The sequence below is a fragment of the Pristiophorus japonicus genome, chromosome 16 (genome assembly GCF_044704955.1).
Source record: "Pristiophorus japonicus isolate sPriJap1 chromosome 16, sPriJap1.hap1, whole genome shotgun sequence".
Classification (NCBI taxonomy): Eukaryota; Metazoa; Chordata; class Chondrichthyes; family Pristiophoridae; genus Pristiophorus; species Pristiophorus japonicus.
Genome location: NC_091992.1, coordinates 74,318,454 through 74,336,621, shown reverse-complemented (window position 1 = coordinate 74,336,621; position 18,168 = coordinate 74,318,454). Strand labels below are relative to the sequence as shown.

Genomic DNA, 18,168 nt, shown 5'->3' with positions numbered 1-18,168 from the left:
TTAGAGCCAAAGCAGCTGAAGTGCAACGGTGGAGCAATTAAAATCGGGGCTGCACAAGGTGCCAGAATTGGGGAAGTGCAGAAATCTCGAAGGCTTGCAAGTAATATTCCCACTAAGCTGCATGCACGCACGGCCACGCAGTCATGGGGTTATAGAGAGGGGGCAGGGAAGTGGACCTGAGTCCATGATTGGATCAGCCAACATCGTATTAAATGGCGGAGCAGGCTCGAGGGGCCATGTGGCCTTCTCCTGCTCCTATTTCTTAAAATAAGGTCCTGTGCAGGCTGCTAACCGGCTTTTACATTGTAAATACCGTGCTTGCGCAGAAATTTAAAGGAACCGCGCATTAAAAGAAACAGGACACGCAGAACAAACCACAGCTTACAGGGAACATTGCGTGTAGGGCTGGAGGGAGTTACAGAGGTGGGGGGAGGGGGTAGCGAGGCTATGGAGGGATTTGAAAACAAGAATGAGGATTATAGTCTTTTTGCTTATTAATTCGTTTATTAACACTTATTTTCTTTATACACACATATATGTAGAGAATCATAATTAGCTTCAAGGCAAAATACAATAGAGCATTGAAAAGTAATGTAGCAAGACCTTGAAGGATTATGAGGCTATAACGGTTTCAGAATAACAAGACACAGGTAGGTTTGGGATCTGCTGAACCGCAACGAAAACTAGACTGATGACAAAGAGAAACCAGACCGATAGGGAAGGGGCCTATGGGCCGAACCAAGGTTCCTGTACAGGGCATTGGTGAGACCACACCTGGAGCATTGTTTTGGTCTCCTTATACTTGCCTTGGAGGCTGTACAACAGAGGTTCACTAAATTGATTCCTGGGATGAGAGGGCTGTCTTATAAGAACATAAGAAATAGGAGCAGGAGTAGGCCATACAGCCCCTCGAGCCTGCTCCACCATTTAATACGATCTTTGCTGATCCGATCATGGACTCAGGTCCACTTTCCTGCCCGCTCCCCATAACCCCTTATTCCCTTATCGGTTAAGAAACTGTCTATCTCTGTCTTAAATTTACTCAATGTCCCAGCTTCCACAGCTCTCTGAGGCAGTGAATTCCACAGATCCACAACCCTCTGAGAAAAGAAATTTCTCCTCATCTCAGATTTAAATGGGCGGCCCCTTATTCTAAGATTATGCCCCCTAGTTCTAGTCTCCCCCATCAGTGGAAACATTCTTTCTGCATCCACCTTGTCAAGTCCCCTCATAATCTTATACGTTTCGATAAGATCACCTCTCAATCTTCTGACTTCAAATAGCCCAACCTACTTAACCTTTCCTCATAAGTCAACCTCCTCATCTCCGGAATAAACCTAGTGAACCTTCTTTGAACTGCCTCCAAAGCAAGTATATCCTTTCGTAAATATGGAAGCCAAAACTGCACGCTGCATTCCAGGTGTGGCCTCACCAATACCTTGTATAACTGTAGCAAGACTTCCCTGCTTTTATACTCAATCCCCTTTGCAATAAAGGCCAAGATTCCATTGGCCTTCCTGATCACTTGCTGTACCTGCATACTATCCTTTTGTGTTTCATGCACAAGTACCCCCAGGTCCCGGTGTACCGCAGCACTTTGCAATCTTTCTCCATTTAAATAATAACTTGCCCTTTGATTTTTTCTGCCAAAGTGCATGACCTCACACTTTCCAACTGCCAAATTTTTGCCCACTCACTTAGCCTGTCTATGTCCTTTTGCAGATTTTTTGTGCCCTCCTCACACATTGCTTTTCCTCCCATCTTTGTATCATCAGCAAACTTGGCTACGTTACACTCAGTCCCTTCTTCCAAGTCATTAATATAGATTGTAAATAATTGGGGTCCCAGCACTGATCCCTGTGGCACCCCACTAGTTACTGATTGGTAAATTCAGGGAGACACTCCGATGTAGATTGGGCCCGGGAGGTCTTGCAGCAGTGTGGGCCACTGCCGACTCTCGTGGCGGTGTGGGGCTTGCGGCTGTAGTGACGCGTTAAAAGTGCGCACCGCAGCCTCCGACCCCGGACCCATTTTCAATGTGAAGAAGCCGGCCCTTTAGCTGAAGGTGCCCCTGCTAGCTTTTAGGGCAGGTGCAGAGTGGCAGAGATCTCAGAGCCAAGGGAGTGGAGAGAGACAAGAAGGTAAGATTCAAACCTGAGGATGAATCTGCACTCAAGGGGAGAGAGAGAGAGGGAGCGGGTGAGAGAGAGAGAGAGGGAGAGGAGAAAGGAAGGGAGGGAGATGGTGAGAGAGAGGGAGGGAGGGAAAGAAGAGAGGGAGCGGGTGAGAGAGAGAGAGAGGGAGGGAGAAGAGAAAGGAAGGGAGGGAGATGGTGAGAGAGAGAGAGGGAGGGAGAGGAGAGAGGGAGCAAGGGAGAGGAGAGAGGGAGCGGGTGAGAGAGAGAGGGAGGGAGGGAGAAGAAAAAGGAAGGGAGGGAGATGGTGAGAGGGAGGGAGAGGAGGGATGGTGAGGGAGAGGATGAGAGAGGGAAGGGAACAAAAGAGAAAGGAGAAAGAGATAGAAGTGAGGAAAGGGAATGAGAAACAGAATGAGAAAATTTGATTGGGAGGGAGAGAAATAGGAATAGAGAAAGAGAAAAGGGGAAAAAAGCTAGAGAGAGCGAGAAAAAGAGATCCCGAGATTCACAGAGAGAAAACTGAAATCTCAATCCAGGGGCTTAGACTGGGAACGTCGCCCCAGCTCAGCATTCCGAGCGGTAACAAATGGGAATCTGTTCCACCTCCGCTGCCTCCAGGCTAGATCCAAGGTAGTCCCATCCTCGTGCAGGGATTTTGCTGAGATGGTGGCGGGTAGCATGCTGTGGGATGGAGTCGAGGACACTCGAGTCAAGGACAGAGTCTCGGTTAAGGAGATCTTCGAAGTGCTCCATCCAGTGGGTCCTGACTGCCTCAGTGTCCTTGATGAGTGTCTCCCTGTTCTTGGCCAGCAGTGGGGTGGGGCCTTAGGCGCTTGGGCCGTAGGTGGCCTTGACTGCGATGGAATCCCCACTGAGGCACTAAAGTATGGCGGAGCGGCACTATTGGCACGAATATATGACCTCGTGTCTCTCATCTGGAAGGAGGAGAGCATGCCAGGAGATCTCAGAGATGCAGTAATCATGACCATCTTTAAAAAATGGGACAAGTCCGATAACTACAGAGGAATCTCCCTATTGTCGGCCACTGGGAAAGTCGTTGCTAGAATCCTCCTCAACCGTCTTCCCCCTGTGGCTGAGGAGCTCCTCCCAGTGTTACAGTGGGGATTTCATCCTCTATGGGGTAGAACATGATTTTTACAGCGCGACAGCTGGAAGAAAAATGCAGGGAACAGCACCAACCCTTGTACATGGCCTTCTTTGACCTTACAAAGGCCTTTGATAATGTCAGCCACGAGAGTCTATGGAACATCCTCCTCCTCCCCCAAAAGTTTGTCACCATCCTCCGCCTGCTCTACAACAACATGCAAGTCGTGATCCTGACCAACGGATCCATCACAGACCCAATCCACGTCCGGACCGGGGTCAAGCAGAGCTGCGTCATCGCGCCAACCCTCTTCTCGATCTTCCTCGCTGCAATGCTCCACCTCACACTCAACAAGCTCCCCGCTGGAGTGGAACCAGTGGGAACCTGTTCAACCTTCGTCGTCTCCAGGTCAGATCCAAGACCGTCCCATCCTCTGTCGCGAGCTACAGTACGCGGACAATGCTTGTGTCTACGCACATTCAGAGTCTGAACTCCAAGTCATAGTCAACATCTTCACTGAGGCATACAAAAGCATGGACCTTACACTAAACATCTGTAAGGCAAAGGTCCTCCACCAACCTGACCCTGCTGCACAGCACTAACCTCCCCTGCCCCCAGTCATCAAGATCCACGGCGCAGCCTTGGACACTGTGGACCACTTTCCATACCACAAGAACCTATTATCAGCCAGGGCAGACATCGACGACGAGATTCAACACCGCCTCCAGTGCGCCAGTGCAGCCTTCAGCCGCCAAGATCATGGTCTACAGAACTGTAGTGATACCCACCGTCCTGTATGGCTCAGAGACGTGGACTATTTCCAGCAGACACCTCAAAGCACTGCAGAAGTACCACCAACGCTGTCTCCACAAGATCTTGCAAATTCCCTGGGAGGACAGACGCACCAACTTAGCGTTCTCGCTCAGGCCAACATCCCCAGCATCGAAGCACTGACCATGCTCGGTAGCTCCACTGGGCGAGCCACATCGTTCACATGCCTGACACAAGAATCCCAAAGCAAGTGCTCTACTCGGAGCCTCGACATGGCAAGCAAGCCCCAGGTGGGCAGAGGAAACGTTTCAAGGACACCCCCAAAGCCTCCTTGATAAAATGCAACATCCCCACCAACACCTGGGAGTCCTTGGCCAAAGACTGCCCGAAGTGGAGGAAGTGCATCCGGGAGGGCGCTGAACACCTCGAGTCTCATTGCTGAGAGCATGCAGAAATCAAGCGCAGACAGCGGAACGAGCGTGCGGCAACCCAGGCTCCCCACCACCCTTTCCTTCAACCACTGTCTGTCCCACCTGTGACAAGGACTGTAGGTCCCGCATTGGACTGTTCAGCCACCTGAGAACTCACTTTTAGAGTGGAAGCAAGTCATCCTCGACTTCAAGGAAATGGTGATCTTTTGCGTGGCTAACCTGCGACTTCGCCTCAGTGTCTCACCTGTGGCTGCCTCATGGGTCTGGGAAGGCTGCTGTGCTCCCTGAGTGGAAGCTGCAGATGTCCTTCCAGGATGCCCTCGAGCAGCTTTGGGCCTGGAAGGGCCGGCTGGAGACTGGTCAACACCCTCTTGGGAGGGTTTAGTCTGACTTGGCTTGGGCGAGGCCATGCGTAGAGGCACTGGCAGAGTGACAGGTCTGGGGCCAGGAATGCTGCGAACCGGAGGGAGCGCATCATCCGTGTCCTGGCCCGAGGAGCCCGAATAAGTCATCGGGGCGGCACAATACCACCACCACCAATCTGAGGGAGCTCAGGTCAGTGTTGTGGCGTCACACCGGAATGTCCCCCATGGCTCGTGGTGGACCCAGCCGCGAAAGCAACACTGAGGTCTCGGGGGGCATCCAGCTGAGACTGCGTGCGAGCCACAGTCGGAAAGCCACCAGATATGACACCACTCAGACGCTCCGTCGACTCTTGCAGAGACGCGGCCATCCTCTCCAAAGCAGCACCGATACACAATGGCAGCTATCACATCGCCCTAAGGGTAAATTTCCGTGGGAATAACGCCCAATTAAGACTGCAAAGTTTCAGGTTTGAAGGGCTGGTAAGACTAATGGCCACCGTAATCGGGGAAAAAAAGGCCTTAACAACGGCAACTTTCTGGCTACACTGAATTTCGGCACCCCCCTCTCATTCTTCTAAACTCTAGAGAATATAGGCCTAGTCTACTCAATCTCTCCTCATAGGATAATCCCCCCATCCCAGGAATCAGTCTGGTGAACCTTCGTTGCATTCCCTTTATGACAGGTCTATCCTTCCTTAGGTAAGGAGACCAAAACTGTACACAGTACTCCAGGTGTGGTCTCACCAGGGCCCTATATAATTGCAATAAGACAACTTTACTCATATACTTAAATCCTCTTGCAATAAAGACAAACATACCATTTGCTTTCTTAATTGCTTGCTGTACCTGCAAGTTAACTTTCAGTGATTCGTGTACAAGGACATGCAGGTCCCTCTAAACATTAACATTTCCCAATCTCTCACCATTTAAAAAATACTCTGCTTTTCTATTTTTCCGACCAAAGTGGATAACTTCACATTTCTCCACAGTATATTCCATTTGCCATGTTCTTGCCCACTCAGTTAGCCTGTCTATATCCCATCCTCCTCATTCCCATCTAGCTTTGTATCATCAGCAAACTTGGATATATTGCATTTGATCCCCTCATCCAAATCATTGATATAGATTGTGAATAGCTGGGGCCCAAGCACCGATCCTTGCGGCACCCCACTAGTTACAGTCTGCCAACCCAAAAATGACCTTCTTAATTCCTACTCTCTGTTTTCTGTCCATTAACCAATCCTCAATCCATGTTAGTATATTAATCCATGACCTAATTTTGTTTAATAATCTCTTGTGTGGCATCTTATCGAATGCCTTTTGAAAATCCAAATACACCACATCACTGGTTCCCCCTTATCTATTCTGCTAGTTACAACCTCATGGTCTACAGGGTTGTAGTAATACCCTCCATCCTGTATGGCTCAGAGACATGGACCATGTACAGTAGACACCTCAAATCACTGGAAAAATATAACCAACGATGTCTCTGCAAGATCCTACAAATCCCCTGGGAGGACAGACGCACCAACATCAGCGTCCTCGTCCAGGTTTAACATCCCCAGCATTGACCAGACTCGATCAGCTCCGCTGGGCAGGCCATATAGTTCGCATGCCAGACACGAGACTCCCAGAGCAAGTGCTCTACTTGGAGCTCCTTCACGGCAAACGAGCCAAAGGTGGGCAGCGGAAACGTTACGAGGACACCCTCAAAACCTCCCTGATAAAGTGCGACATCCCCACCGACACCTGGGAGTCCTTGGCCAATAACCGCCCTAAGTGGAGGAAGTGCATCCGGGAGGGCGCTGAGCACCTCGAGTATCAACGCCGAGAGCATGCAGAAATCAAGCGCAGGCAACAGAAAGAAAGTGTGGCAAACCAGTCCCACCCAACCCTTCCCACAACAACTATCTGTCCCACCTGTGACAAAGTCTGTGGCTCTCGTATTGGACTGTTCAGCCACCAAAGAACTCACTTCAGGAGTGGAAGCAAGTCTTCCTCGATTTCAAGGAACTGCCTATGATGATGATGATGAGTTACAACCTCAAAAAACTCTTAACAGATTTGTCAACATATTTCCTTTTCATAAATACGTGTTGACTCTATCCAATCATATTATTATTTTCTAAGTGCCCTGTTACCACGTCCTTAATAATAGATTCTAGCATTTTCCCGAGTTCAGGCTAACAGGTTAGATTTGATAGATAAGAATGGAACGAGGTGAGGGCAATTCCACCCAGCTGGATTGATAGGATAGATAGAAACTATTCCGCTGGTTGGGGAGCCCAGTATTACAGAGCCAGATCTTTCAGGAGTGAAGTTAGGAAACACTTCTACATGCATAGGGTGGCAGTAGTTTGAAACTCTCTTCTGCAAACGGCAGTTGATGCTGGGTCAATTGTTAATCTTAAATGAGATAGGAGGTGGGTGGGGTTGCTGACCCATCCACCTCCATGGCACGAACCTGGTATTGCAGTACTTCCAGGAACGGTGCTTGGGCTCTAGGCCTTTTGGCCAAGAGCATTAGCGCAGGATGATCCTTGATGTGTGCAAGGTGACCTCTGGCGTTTGTGATCTGACAAAGAATTGGAAAGATTGGCTACGAAAATTTTTTTTAAAAATTGTTAATCTTAAATGAGAGTGATAGATCTTTGTTAACCTAAGGTATTAAAGGATATGGGCCAAAAGTGGATATATGGAGTTAGGTCGTAGATCAGCCATGATCTCATTGAATGGCAGAACAGGCTCGAGGGGCTCAATGGCTTCCTCCTGTTCCTATATTCCGACAGCTAGTCCCGCCCAGTCCTCTGATTGACAGGCAGGTTTGGTTAGCCCCGCCCCATGCTCTGATTGACAGGCAGGTTTGGTTAGCCCCGCCCTATGCTCTGATTGACAGGCAGATTTGGTTAGCCCCGCCCTATGTTCTGATTGACAGGCAGGTCCGGTTAGCCCTGCCCAGTGCTCTGATTGACAGGCAGGTCCGGTTTGCCCCGCCCCATACTCTGATTGACAGACTGGTCCGGTTAGCCCCGCCCCATGCTCTGATTGACAGACAGGTCCGGTTAGCCCCGCCCCATGCTCTGATTGACAGACAGGTTCGGTTAGCCCCGCCCTATGATGTGATTACAGACATATTCGGTTAGCCCCGCCCATGCTCTGATTGACAGACAGGTTCGGTTAGCCCCGCCCCATACTCTGATTGACAGACTGCTCCGGTTAGTCCCGCCCCATGCTGTGATTGACAGACAGGTTCGGTTAGCCCCGCCCCATGCTCTGATTAACACAGGTCCGGTTACTCCCGCCTCATGCTGTGATTGACAGACAGGTTCGGTTAGCCCCGCCCCATGCTCTGATTGACAGACAGGTTCGGTTAGCCCCGCCCATACTGTGATTGACAGACAGGTCCGGTTAGCCCCGTCCATGCTGTGATTGACAGACAGGTCCGGTTAGCCCCGGCCAGTGCTCGGGCGGTGTGTGAGGTGAGGGAGCGGCGGGCGGCAGGGCAGGAGTGGCAACGCTTCCGGCGGAGTGGGCCACTGTCGGGAGAAGAAAATGTCGAGAAAGGAGCCCCTGCTCGGCGCTCTGAAGGGTGAGTGAGGCGACGGGCCCCGGGGTCCGCAACCGACGGCGTGGGCGGGGCGGGGCTGGCCTGGCCTGAGAGCATCGAGGGGCGGGGCAAGCCCGGGGGGGCTGAGGGGAGGGGGAGAGGCCAGGAGCTGCCGGGGGAAGGTGGGGGCTGAAGGGTAGCCTGAGTGTGAGGTGAGGGGGGGGGCAGAAGCTGTGACTATGACTATGACTATCTCTCTGGCCATTACCATGACACCAGGAGCTTTTTGCCCACCTCACAGAATTTCCATTTGCAATGGGATAATTCAATGGGCAGAGGAACTAAAACCCAGAACTACTTCTGAACGATTGAGGTTGAGGGTGGCGCAGGGTAACTCTGGGACAGGCAGCAGGAAGTATTGCTTTAATCACTGGCTGGCATGGGTGTCCCGGAAAGATAGTGAGGGAAAGACACTGGACTCCGAAGCATCTCCTTGATATGAATTTACCACGGTTTACAAAAAAAGCTACATTGGGCTTGTGTTTTAATGAGTTACCCAATAATTCAATGCTGTCAAAATTGTAAAGGGTAAAATTAAGTTTGAATTAGGGACTGTAATAGACTTGACGGATTGAAGATTTTGGCAAATTAATTAGTATGTTTAACATCTGGGCTTTGATGAGACCACACCTGGAGTACTGTGTACAATTTTGGTCTCTGTAAACTAAGGACGGACATAATTGCCTTGGAGGCGGTGCAACGAAGGTTCACTAGATTGATCCCTGGGATGAGAGGGCTGTCTTACGAGGAGCGATTGAGTAGATTAGGCCTATACGCTCTTGAGTTTAGAAGAATGAGAGGTGATTTCATTGAAACACATAAGATTCTGAGAGGGATTGACAGGGTAGATGCCGAGAGGCTGTTTCCCCTGGCCGGAGAGTCTAGAACTTGACGGCATAGCCTCAGGATAAGGGGATCCATGATTTAGGACTGAGATGAGAAATTTCTTCACTCAAAGGATTGTGAATCTTCGGAATTCTCTACCCCAGAAGGCTGTCTGTACTCAGTCGATGATTACATTCAAGGTTGAGATCGATAGATTTTTGAACTCCAAGGGATATGGCGATCGGTTGTGAAAGTGGAGTTAAGGTCGAAGATCAGCCATGATCTTATTGAATGGCAGAGCAGGCTCAAAGGGCTGCATGGCCTACTCCTGCTCCTATTTCTTATGTTTCTTATTTGCAATCACTGCAGGGAGAGAATATTTAGCCACAGCAGTAGGGTATAAATTAGAGAGAGTCATGTTTGAACTGTATGCTGGCAATTTATCAATGAGTCTCCATGCTTCTTTCATCTTTCCCTCTTGTGCCCTATTCCACTCTGATCCCTGTTGGTGAGTCTCTGCAATTTCTTTCTTCCTTCCCTTCTTTCCTATTCTTTCCCTGTCTCCCTATGCCTCCCTGTTTCAACAACAACTTGTATTTATATAGCACCTTTAACATAGTAGACTGTCCCAAGACGCTTCACAGGAGTGTTATAAGACAAAACAATAAATTTGACACCGAGCCACATAAGAAGAAATGATGGCAGGAAACTTGGTTAAATAAGAACATAATGTAGGTTTTAAAGGAGAAAAGAGAGGTAGAGAGGTTTAGGGAGAGAGTTCCAGAGGTTCGGGCCCAGGCAGCTGAAGGCATAGCCACCAGTGGTTGAGCGGTTATAATCAGGGATGCTCAAGGGCAGAATTTGAGGAGTGCAGATATCTTGGGAGGAGGTTGTGAGGTTGCAGGAGATTTCCCTGTTTTCCATTCTTTCCGTCAGTCTTATCTATTCTTTGAGTTTCCCTCTACTTCCCATCCTCTCCATTTCCCCTCCCACAGTCTCTCTACGCCTCTATTTCCCAGTTTCCCATTCCCTCACTTCCAGTCTCTGCACTGCCCTCTGTTCCTTCCACCTAGTAGTAGAAACGAAAAGAGGGTCTGACACTGAGTCCTGCTTTCAGCAGCCAGTCCATGTGACACTAGGCTGATTTCAGTCCTTCTGTTGCTGCTCTTTGCTAAATTCGACACCGACACGAGTGAGGTTTCGTTCAGGAACTTGGAAGACAGTGCTGATAAATTTTGATGGTCAAGTTCTTTAAAGTGATGAAGTGATTTGATAAGGTAGATACAGAGAAACTGTTTCCTCTACAGGACTGAAGTCAGGAAGCATCTTTTCACACAGAGTAATGGAAATCTGGAACTCTCGCCCCCAAAAGCTGTGGCTGCTGGGGAACAATTGGAATTTCCAAGACAGATCTCTAGATTTTTGTTGGTTAGGGCACCAAGGGATATGGAGCTGAGGTACCAAGGGAAAATGGAGCTGAGGTACAGATCACCCATGATCTGAGTGAATGGCGGAACACGCTAGAGGGGCTGAATGGCCTACTCCTTTCCCTATGTTTCCTACGTTTAAAAAAAAAAATCGCTGTAATCATTAAATAATAGCCATCCAAGCAGTGCTTCCACATCAAGAGAGACAGAAGGAAGTGGGTAAAAGTAGAGATCTGTTTTTAAAAACCAGAATATCCAGTCCAAGAAAGGAAGGGTGGGGTTGCCCTAACCAGTCCTTAAAACAAACAATGAACATACTTTCATTCTAATGTCACGCGAGTGACGTCTTTGCTGTCTTCGTGATGTTGGTTCTGTTTATCTGTTTATGCTCCTGTAATTGCAGGGTTTCGGTAGGGTAGTGGTTATGTTGTTAGACTAGAAATCCAGAGGCCTGGAATAATACTCCAAAATACGTGAGTTTAAATGCCATCATGTTTTCAGTTTAAACAAAATCTGGATCATCGGTCCTCGGTCATTGGATTAAGTGAGTCTCATTACCTTAAGGTGGGCCTATGTGTGACTCCAGTTCCACCAGCGTGGTTGACGCTTAACTGCCCTCAGAAGTGGCCGAGCTGAGTTGTATGAAACCACTACCAGCGGTTCAAGTAGAAGGTTCACCACCACTTTCTCAGGGCAACTAGGGATGGGCAATAAGTGCTAGTGTCGCCCACATCCCAAGAATGAATATACACTCAGTGGATGTGTTGCCCGCTATACATGATAGCTGGAAATGTTCCCTCTAATTTCCTCTTGGCTCATGTGCCCCCTTTAACGGGCTGCGTGAGCCGTTCAAAATTCCGCGCATGCGCTTTTTTTCTATTATCTATTTAAAAGCCAGCTCACCGGCTGCACGGGACCTTCAGAGAACTGCGGGATCGCGCAGATTAAAGGGAACATTGATGGCTAGTATAATGCGCTAGCGTTAATTAAATTAAAAAATCGTTGCAGTGCCATACATTTTTTGGAGCCTTCCCAGTGACACAGTAGGTCTTGTACACTAATACGTTGAGCCATGGAGTGGAGTATCTCTGACAAAGGACTGTAACTCAGAGCTCAGAGCTGGCTTGCTCTACATACAAGTGTTCCAGGCCCAGCACTCCAGCTGTATAGCCCTGACCTGCAGTGGTGTTCTTTTTCGGCCGATGTGGACATGATGGGCCAAATGGCCTCCTGTGCTGTAAATTTCTATGATTTCCTCCTTATTCTTGCTCCCAAAATCCATCCCCTCATGTTTCTCTGCATCGTTTCATCTGACAGCTACCTGTCCAATCCACTAACTTGTCTGTTTCCTCCTCAAGTTGCTCACAGTCCATTTCACAGTTAACCATGAGCCCTATTTTCGTCATCTGCAAATTTTGACATTCTGCCCCCTATACCCAAGTCCAGATCATTGATGTACGTTGAGAAGGTCAGTGGTCCCAATACTAACCCCTGGGAGATACCACTCTTTACATCCCTCCAGGGTGAAAGGCATCCATTCACCATGACTCTTTCTGTATGTTGTTGAAATACTTTATTGCAGATTTTTTACAATAATATCAATCAATGCAGTAAATAGTAGCACTGAATCAAACAGACCAAATTTTAACTAATGAATTAGATTTTAGTGTATAGTTACTTATGGTTGCAGCCAGTTTGCACACAACTAGATCCCACAAACAACAATGAGGCAAATGGTCAGATCATTTGTTTTGGTGTTGATGGTTAAGGTGGGATTGTTCACTAGGGCAGATCTTCCAATAGTGCCATGGGATCTTTCCCCTCCACCTGAACAGACAGATGGAGCCTCAGTTTAATATCTCATCTGAAAAATGACACCATCATCAGTGCAGGACTCCCTCAGTACTACATTGGAATGTCAGCCTAGATAATGGGCCCAAGTTTTCACACGATAAAAAACGGGCGCCCCTCCGAGCTGGGCGCCCGTTTTTCGCGCCTAAAACAGCGCCGGAAAAAAAACTCGCGATTCTGGAGCACCCTGCAGCTCCTTGTCTGTTTGGTGCGGCGCCCAGGGGGGGCGGAGCCTACACTCGCGCCGATTTTGTAAGTGGGAGGGGGCAGGTACTATTTAAATTAGTTTTTTTCCTGCCACCAACGCTGCACGTGCGCGTTGGAGCGTTCGTGCACGCGCAGTATGAAGGAAACATTGGCACTTGGCCATTTTTGTAGTTCTTTGCAGCTGTTTAGTTTTTGAACATTTTTTAATAAAAGCACATTGCCATCAGCACATCAGCACTGAGAAGGCTGCAGGAAGCCTCAGAAAGTTGAGGCAGCCGTTTCCCGACGACCTCCCCCTTTTGCCGTCGGGAAATGGCTCCTCAATTTCTGAGGCTTCCTGCAGCCTTCTGTCTCCTTCCCTCCCACCGTCTGGAACGACTTCCTCCCGCCCCCCCCCCCCCCCCCCAGGCTGCGTTCGGTTGGTCGGTTGGGTCCCTCCCGCTCGCTCGCCGTCTGGAACGGCTTCCCCCCCCCCGCCCCCCTCCTTGCGTTCGGTCGGTTGGGTCCCTCCCCGCCGTCTGGAACAGCTTCCCTGCGTTCGATCGGTTCCCTCCCTCCCTCCCTCCCTCCTGCCCGCCGTCTGGAATGGCTTCCTTCTCCCCCCCCCTCCCGCCCGCCCGCCTTCGGGAACGGCTGCCTCGTTTTGTGAGGCTTGCTGCAGCATTCTTCCTGGCTGAAGCACTTTCACACAGGTAGGAAGATGGTTTATTTAATCTTTTCTTTGCTTATAAATTTTTATTCAGTTTGGATTTATTTGTATAATATTTGTATAAGTATAAATAAGGATTTATTGTAGAATTTAATGACTTCCCTTCCCCCCCCCCACCTCATTCTGGACGCCTGATTTGTAACCTGCGCCTGATTTTTTAATGTGTAGAACAGGTTTTTTCAGTTCTACAAAAATCTTCACTTGCTCCATTCTAAGTTAGTTTGGAGTACGTTTTCACTGTGGAAACTTTCAAATCAGGCGTCAGTGGCCGGACAAGCCCCCTTTTGAAGAAAAAATTCTGTTCCAAACTGGAACTTTCCTACCTGACTAGAACTGCAGAAAATAAAATGTGGAGAATTGCGATTTCTAAGATAGTCCGTTCTCCACCAGTTACTCCTAAAAATCAGGCGCAAATCATGTGGAAACTTGGGCCCAATATGTTTAAGTTCCAGAGTGGGGCTTTAACCCACAACCTTTTGACTCCGAGGCGAATGTGTTACCTCTAAGCCAAGTTAAAACTTAAAGTATCAAGGATTGGATTTTCTGTTTTTGGGGTGTTAATGACGGGGGTGGGGGCGGGAAAGTTAGCGGCCGGGAATAGTTTGCGCTTTAGTATTTAAGTTTGGGCATCTGGGCCCTGCGTCAGGGGTTGTACACCTCTTGTGGCGCTAAGATGGGAAACTCCCGAGCTAAAGAGTCGGGCCGTGAGCGCTCCGAGAGACACCTGAAGGGGAGAGGGGAAAACCCTCTTTTTTTTTAAAAAGAAAACCCACAAAAACATTCCTAAAACATTGCCCACGCCACCACAACACAAATCACAGATACATTTAAAACAAAAAACACCAGCACTTACTTTTGCAGTACTTTATCTTCCTTTCCACTGCCGGCGTGGTTGGACCGCTGTCATTTCGGGCGCATTTCCGGGCATACGGGTCGGCCAAGAGTCAAAACTCATGTTGGTGTCGCAACCAGAGGCGATGCACACCCGGCGCAGCTCATCCCGGTGGTGCTGCTCAGCGCCACCGCAAAACCCCACCGGAGGATCGCGGCGGGGCGCTGGAGACCTCACCGCCGCCTTTCACGCCGCTCCGGGGCAAAACCAGGACACAAAGGACCTGCAGGTTTCATTCCCATTCTGTGCTGAGTTAGCGGACCTCAGCTGGGGTAGCAGAAGGTAGGAATTGCTAGAGGAAGAAAGATCGCGCTCCATCTAGTTCGCCTTCTACCAGCCTGACACAATGATAATAGAGTTATTGACTAATCACAGTAACCAATCTTCATTAATGAGTCTACAACAGATCCAGACACGAGACGAGGAAATCCCCAGCGCTGGAGAGCTTTAGAAACCAAAACAAGAAGGAATGCTATTATTCATTTCAAAGCCTCTGGGCTAGTAAGGAGGTGAAGAGATTTCAGTCAGGTTTCCCACTCACAGTCGCTGTGCAGTGACCCCTGCTGAAAAGTGCGTGTGTGTATAGAGAAGTGAGGACCGAATCGAGCTTGGCTGTGTCACGTGCCGGGTGAGAATCATGCTGACACTATCTCAGCTCGTATGTGGCTACTCCAGACGCTGGCTTCAGTGAGAGTTGGTGCTTTCAGGAGAAGAAGTGGGTAATTGGGGGAGAATAAAATGCAACAAATAGATTCAAAATGTTGAAAACTCTGATTAGTCTATGTGCTTTTTGTGTCCACTAAACCTGCTCCTTTAAGCTCCTCAGCGTGCCAGTTAGTACAGCCTCACCAGGCTGCTTGCTGTCAGAAACTTCAGCTGGATGAGCGAGAGGTAAATACAACACATTTTGAAATACTCTATAAACATACTAGTTTGATGTCGAGAAAGAACTGTCCAGAAATGGCACACGGCTGGAGGGATTTCCTGACACGAACTCAGCCTTGTCCTCATCAACATCCACACGCACGCACTTTCCATCAAGACTCAAGATAGGAATGAGGAAGAACAATGCTGGCTGTTTTTGTCCCACTCCATAGCCCAGGTGTCCGGATTGTGAGGAAAGGTTAAGCATGCTACATGTGTCTCTTTGGAACTTTAAGGTTGTTTAATTGAAATTGTCAAGATGATGAAAGGGGATTGGTAAAATTGATCTCGGCAAATGTAACAAAAGGATCAAATACTAGAAGGATACAAATGAAAAATGGGGAAGTTAATAAGGGAATTTATCTCCCCCACAGTGCGACAAAGTTGTAAGAGAAAGCCATTGAAGCAGACAGGGTCAAGACCAGAGGCAAGTCTGGAGAGAGAACTTCAGAGGAGAGAAGGGATATGGGAAGAAAGTGGGTCGGTGGGATTGATCTCTGAAAACAGGACCTGTAGAGTTTAATGATTTCCTAATATATATGTTGGAATATCCCGTATACCGCAGGGGTGCAGTGGGATTATCCACATACTAAATGGGCTAGCATATTGTGTCCAGTTTGGAACAGACAGATTTTAGAAAACAGATGATAGATACTATTCGCTATGAGATAGCTGGCTGATCTGCTCTAAGGTCTTTACTCCAAGTATACCTCCACCTGGTTGATACCAAATCCTGTGGAAGTTGAAAGCAGTTCTTTAGCTGACACAATACAAGAGGTTCCTGGTGAAGAAGAGTACTGCATTGATTTTTTTTTTCCGTTAATTCTCATCTCATCATATTGAAGACTGCCTAATACAGGTTCTGTCAGGACGTGAACATATTTAGTAAATATCTTCTTGGCATCCCTCAGTCTCCCGACATATTGAAAAATAAATATAGAAAAATATGTGCAGACATCCCAACGACATCCCAACAGAACAAAAACAGAAAATGCAGAAAACACTCAGCAGGCCCCGTCCTCTGTCATCGAACTACAGTACACAGACGATGCTTGCATCTGTGCATTCAGAGGCCGAACTCCAAGTCATCGTCAACATCTTCACCGAGGCGTACAAAAGCATGGGCCTTACACTAAACATCCGTAAATAAAGGTCCTCCACCAACCTGTCCCCCGGTCATCAAATTCCACGGCGCGGCCTTGGACAACGTGGACCATTTTCCATACCTCGGGAGCCTACTAGATGTTGAGGCCTTTACCAGGGGATCACCCACCTGTGTTCTTGATGCTGTTCTACGACACGCATGCGAAGCACAGTTTGTAAAACTTATTATCAACTTTGGGCCGACATCGATGACGAGGTCCAACACTGCCTCCAGTGTGCCTGCGCAGCTTTCGGTCGCCTGAGGAAGAGAGTGTTTGAAGATCAGGATCTCAAATCTGGCGCCAAGCTTATGGTCTACAGGGCAGTAGTGCTACACAGCCTTCTATATGGCTCAGAGACGTGGACTATATACAGTAGACACCTCAAAGATCTGGAGAAGTACCACCAGCGCTGCCTCCGCAAGATCCTGCAAATCCACTGGTAGGATAGACGCACCAACATCAGTGTTCTCGATCAGGCCAAAATCGAAGCACTGACCCCACTTGACCAGCTCCGTTGGGCGGGCCACATCGTCCGCATGCCCAACACGAGATTCCCAAAGCAAGCGTTCTACTCGGAATTCCTACACAGCAAGCGAGTCCCAGGTGAGCAGAGGAAATGTTTTCAAGGACACCCTCAAAGTCTCCCTGATAAAATGCAACATTCCCACCGACACCTGGGAATTCCTGGCCCAAGACCATCCTAAGTGGAGAAAGAGCACCTCGAGTCTCGTTGCCAAGAGCATGCAGAAATCGAGCACAGGCAGCGGAAGGAGCGTGCGGCAAACCAGACTCCCCACCCACCCTTTCCTTCAACCACTGTCTGTCCCACCTGTGACAGGGATTGTAATTCCCATATTGGATTGTACAGTCACCTGAGAACTCCTTTTAGAGTGGAAGCAAGTCTTCCTCGATTTCGAGGAACTGCCTATGATGATGATGATGTGAAGAGAGAAACAATTAACGTTTCAGGTCGATGACCTTCCATCAGAACTGGAAGATATTAGAGATGAACAGTTTTCAAGCATGTACAGAGCTAGAGAAAAGGGGACAGGAAATGAACAAATGGGAAAGATCTGTGACAGAGCAAGAACATACTTGGGTCCCAGTTACACTGGACAAAGAACAACAGTAAGGAGCAATTTAGAACCAGATCTCACATCCCAAACAATGACTTCACGAGGGAATTCTCTGTTTCCTTGTGTAAATTGCCTTATTGTTCTACTTTATTGTTTCTCTGAATATTCCTCTTGATCTCCATCAGCTCCAAATATGTCATCTATGCACACTTTCTCCTTGCTGTGTTGAAATCGAGACTCATTGTACTGTCTCCTACTCTAACTCAGTTTTACCGAGTATCTGAAAACTGTGGAATTGCTTGGCTCATTCATTTTTCCCTTCTTTCTACAGTTTTCAGACTTCTAAATCCAGAACTTGGTGTTGTCTAATCACTACTTCATTGTCATAGAATCATAGAACGATGCAATACAGAAGGAGGCTATTCGGCCCATCATGCCTGTGCCGCCTCTTTGGTAGAGGTATCAATGAATCAGCTGATCAGACAAGGGAGGTGGAGAGAGGAGCTCTTAGGCTCAGCACCTCTTCCTTAACTTCTCCTCATAACTTAGTTTTGCCTATTTTGATTTGTACTCTACCCCTTTGCTAATGCAACTCAGTACCTTGTTTGCTTTTCCTAGTATAGCCATGCACTAGGTTAAAGCTTCCAATAATGTTCCTGCAGTATCCCCAAATCCATCTGCTGATTGGTGCATAGA

At 48.4% G+C, this 18,168-nt stretch overlaps 1 protein-coding gene across 3 annotated transcripts in view; it reads left to right on the top strand.

The window, feature by feature from the left end:
• The first annotated feature begins 8,228 nt into the window (after nucleotides 1-8,228).
• LOC139226589 (uncharacterized) overlaps nucleotides 8,229-18,168 on the top strand; it is a 90,931-nt gene continuing 80,991 nt past the window's right edge. For all 3 annotated transcript variants that reach the window (XM_070857443.1, XM_070857442.1, XM_070857444.1), the window contains exon 1: nucleotides 8,229-8,398. In XM_070857443.1, coding sequence (XP_070713544.1) covers nucleotides 8,362-8,398 — 37 coding nt within the window. In that variant the 5' untranslated portion in view covers nucleotides 8,229-8,361. The remainder of the gene's footprint in view (nucleotides 8,399-18,168) is intronic.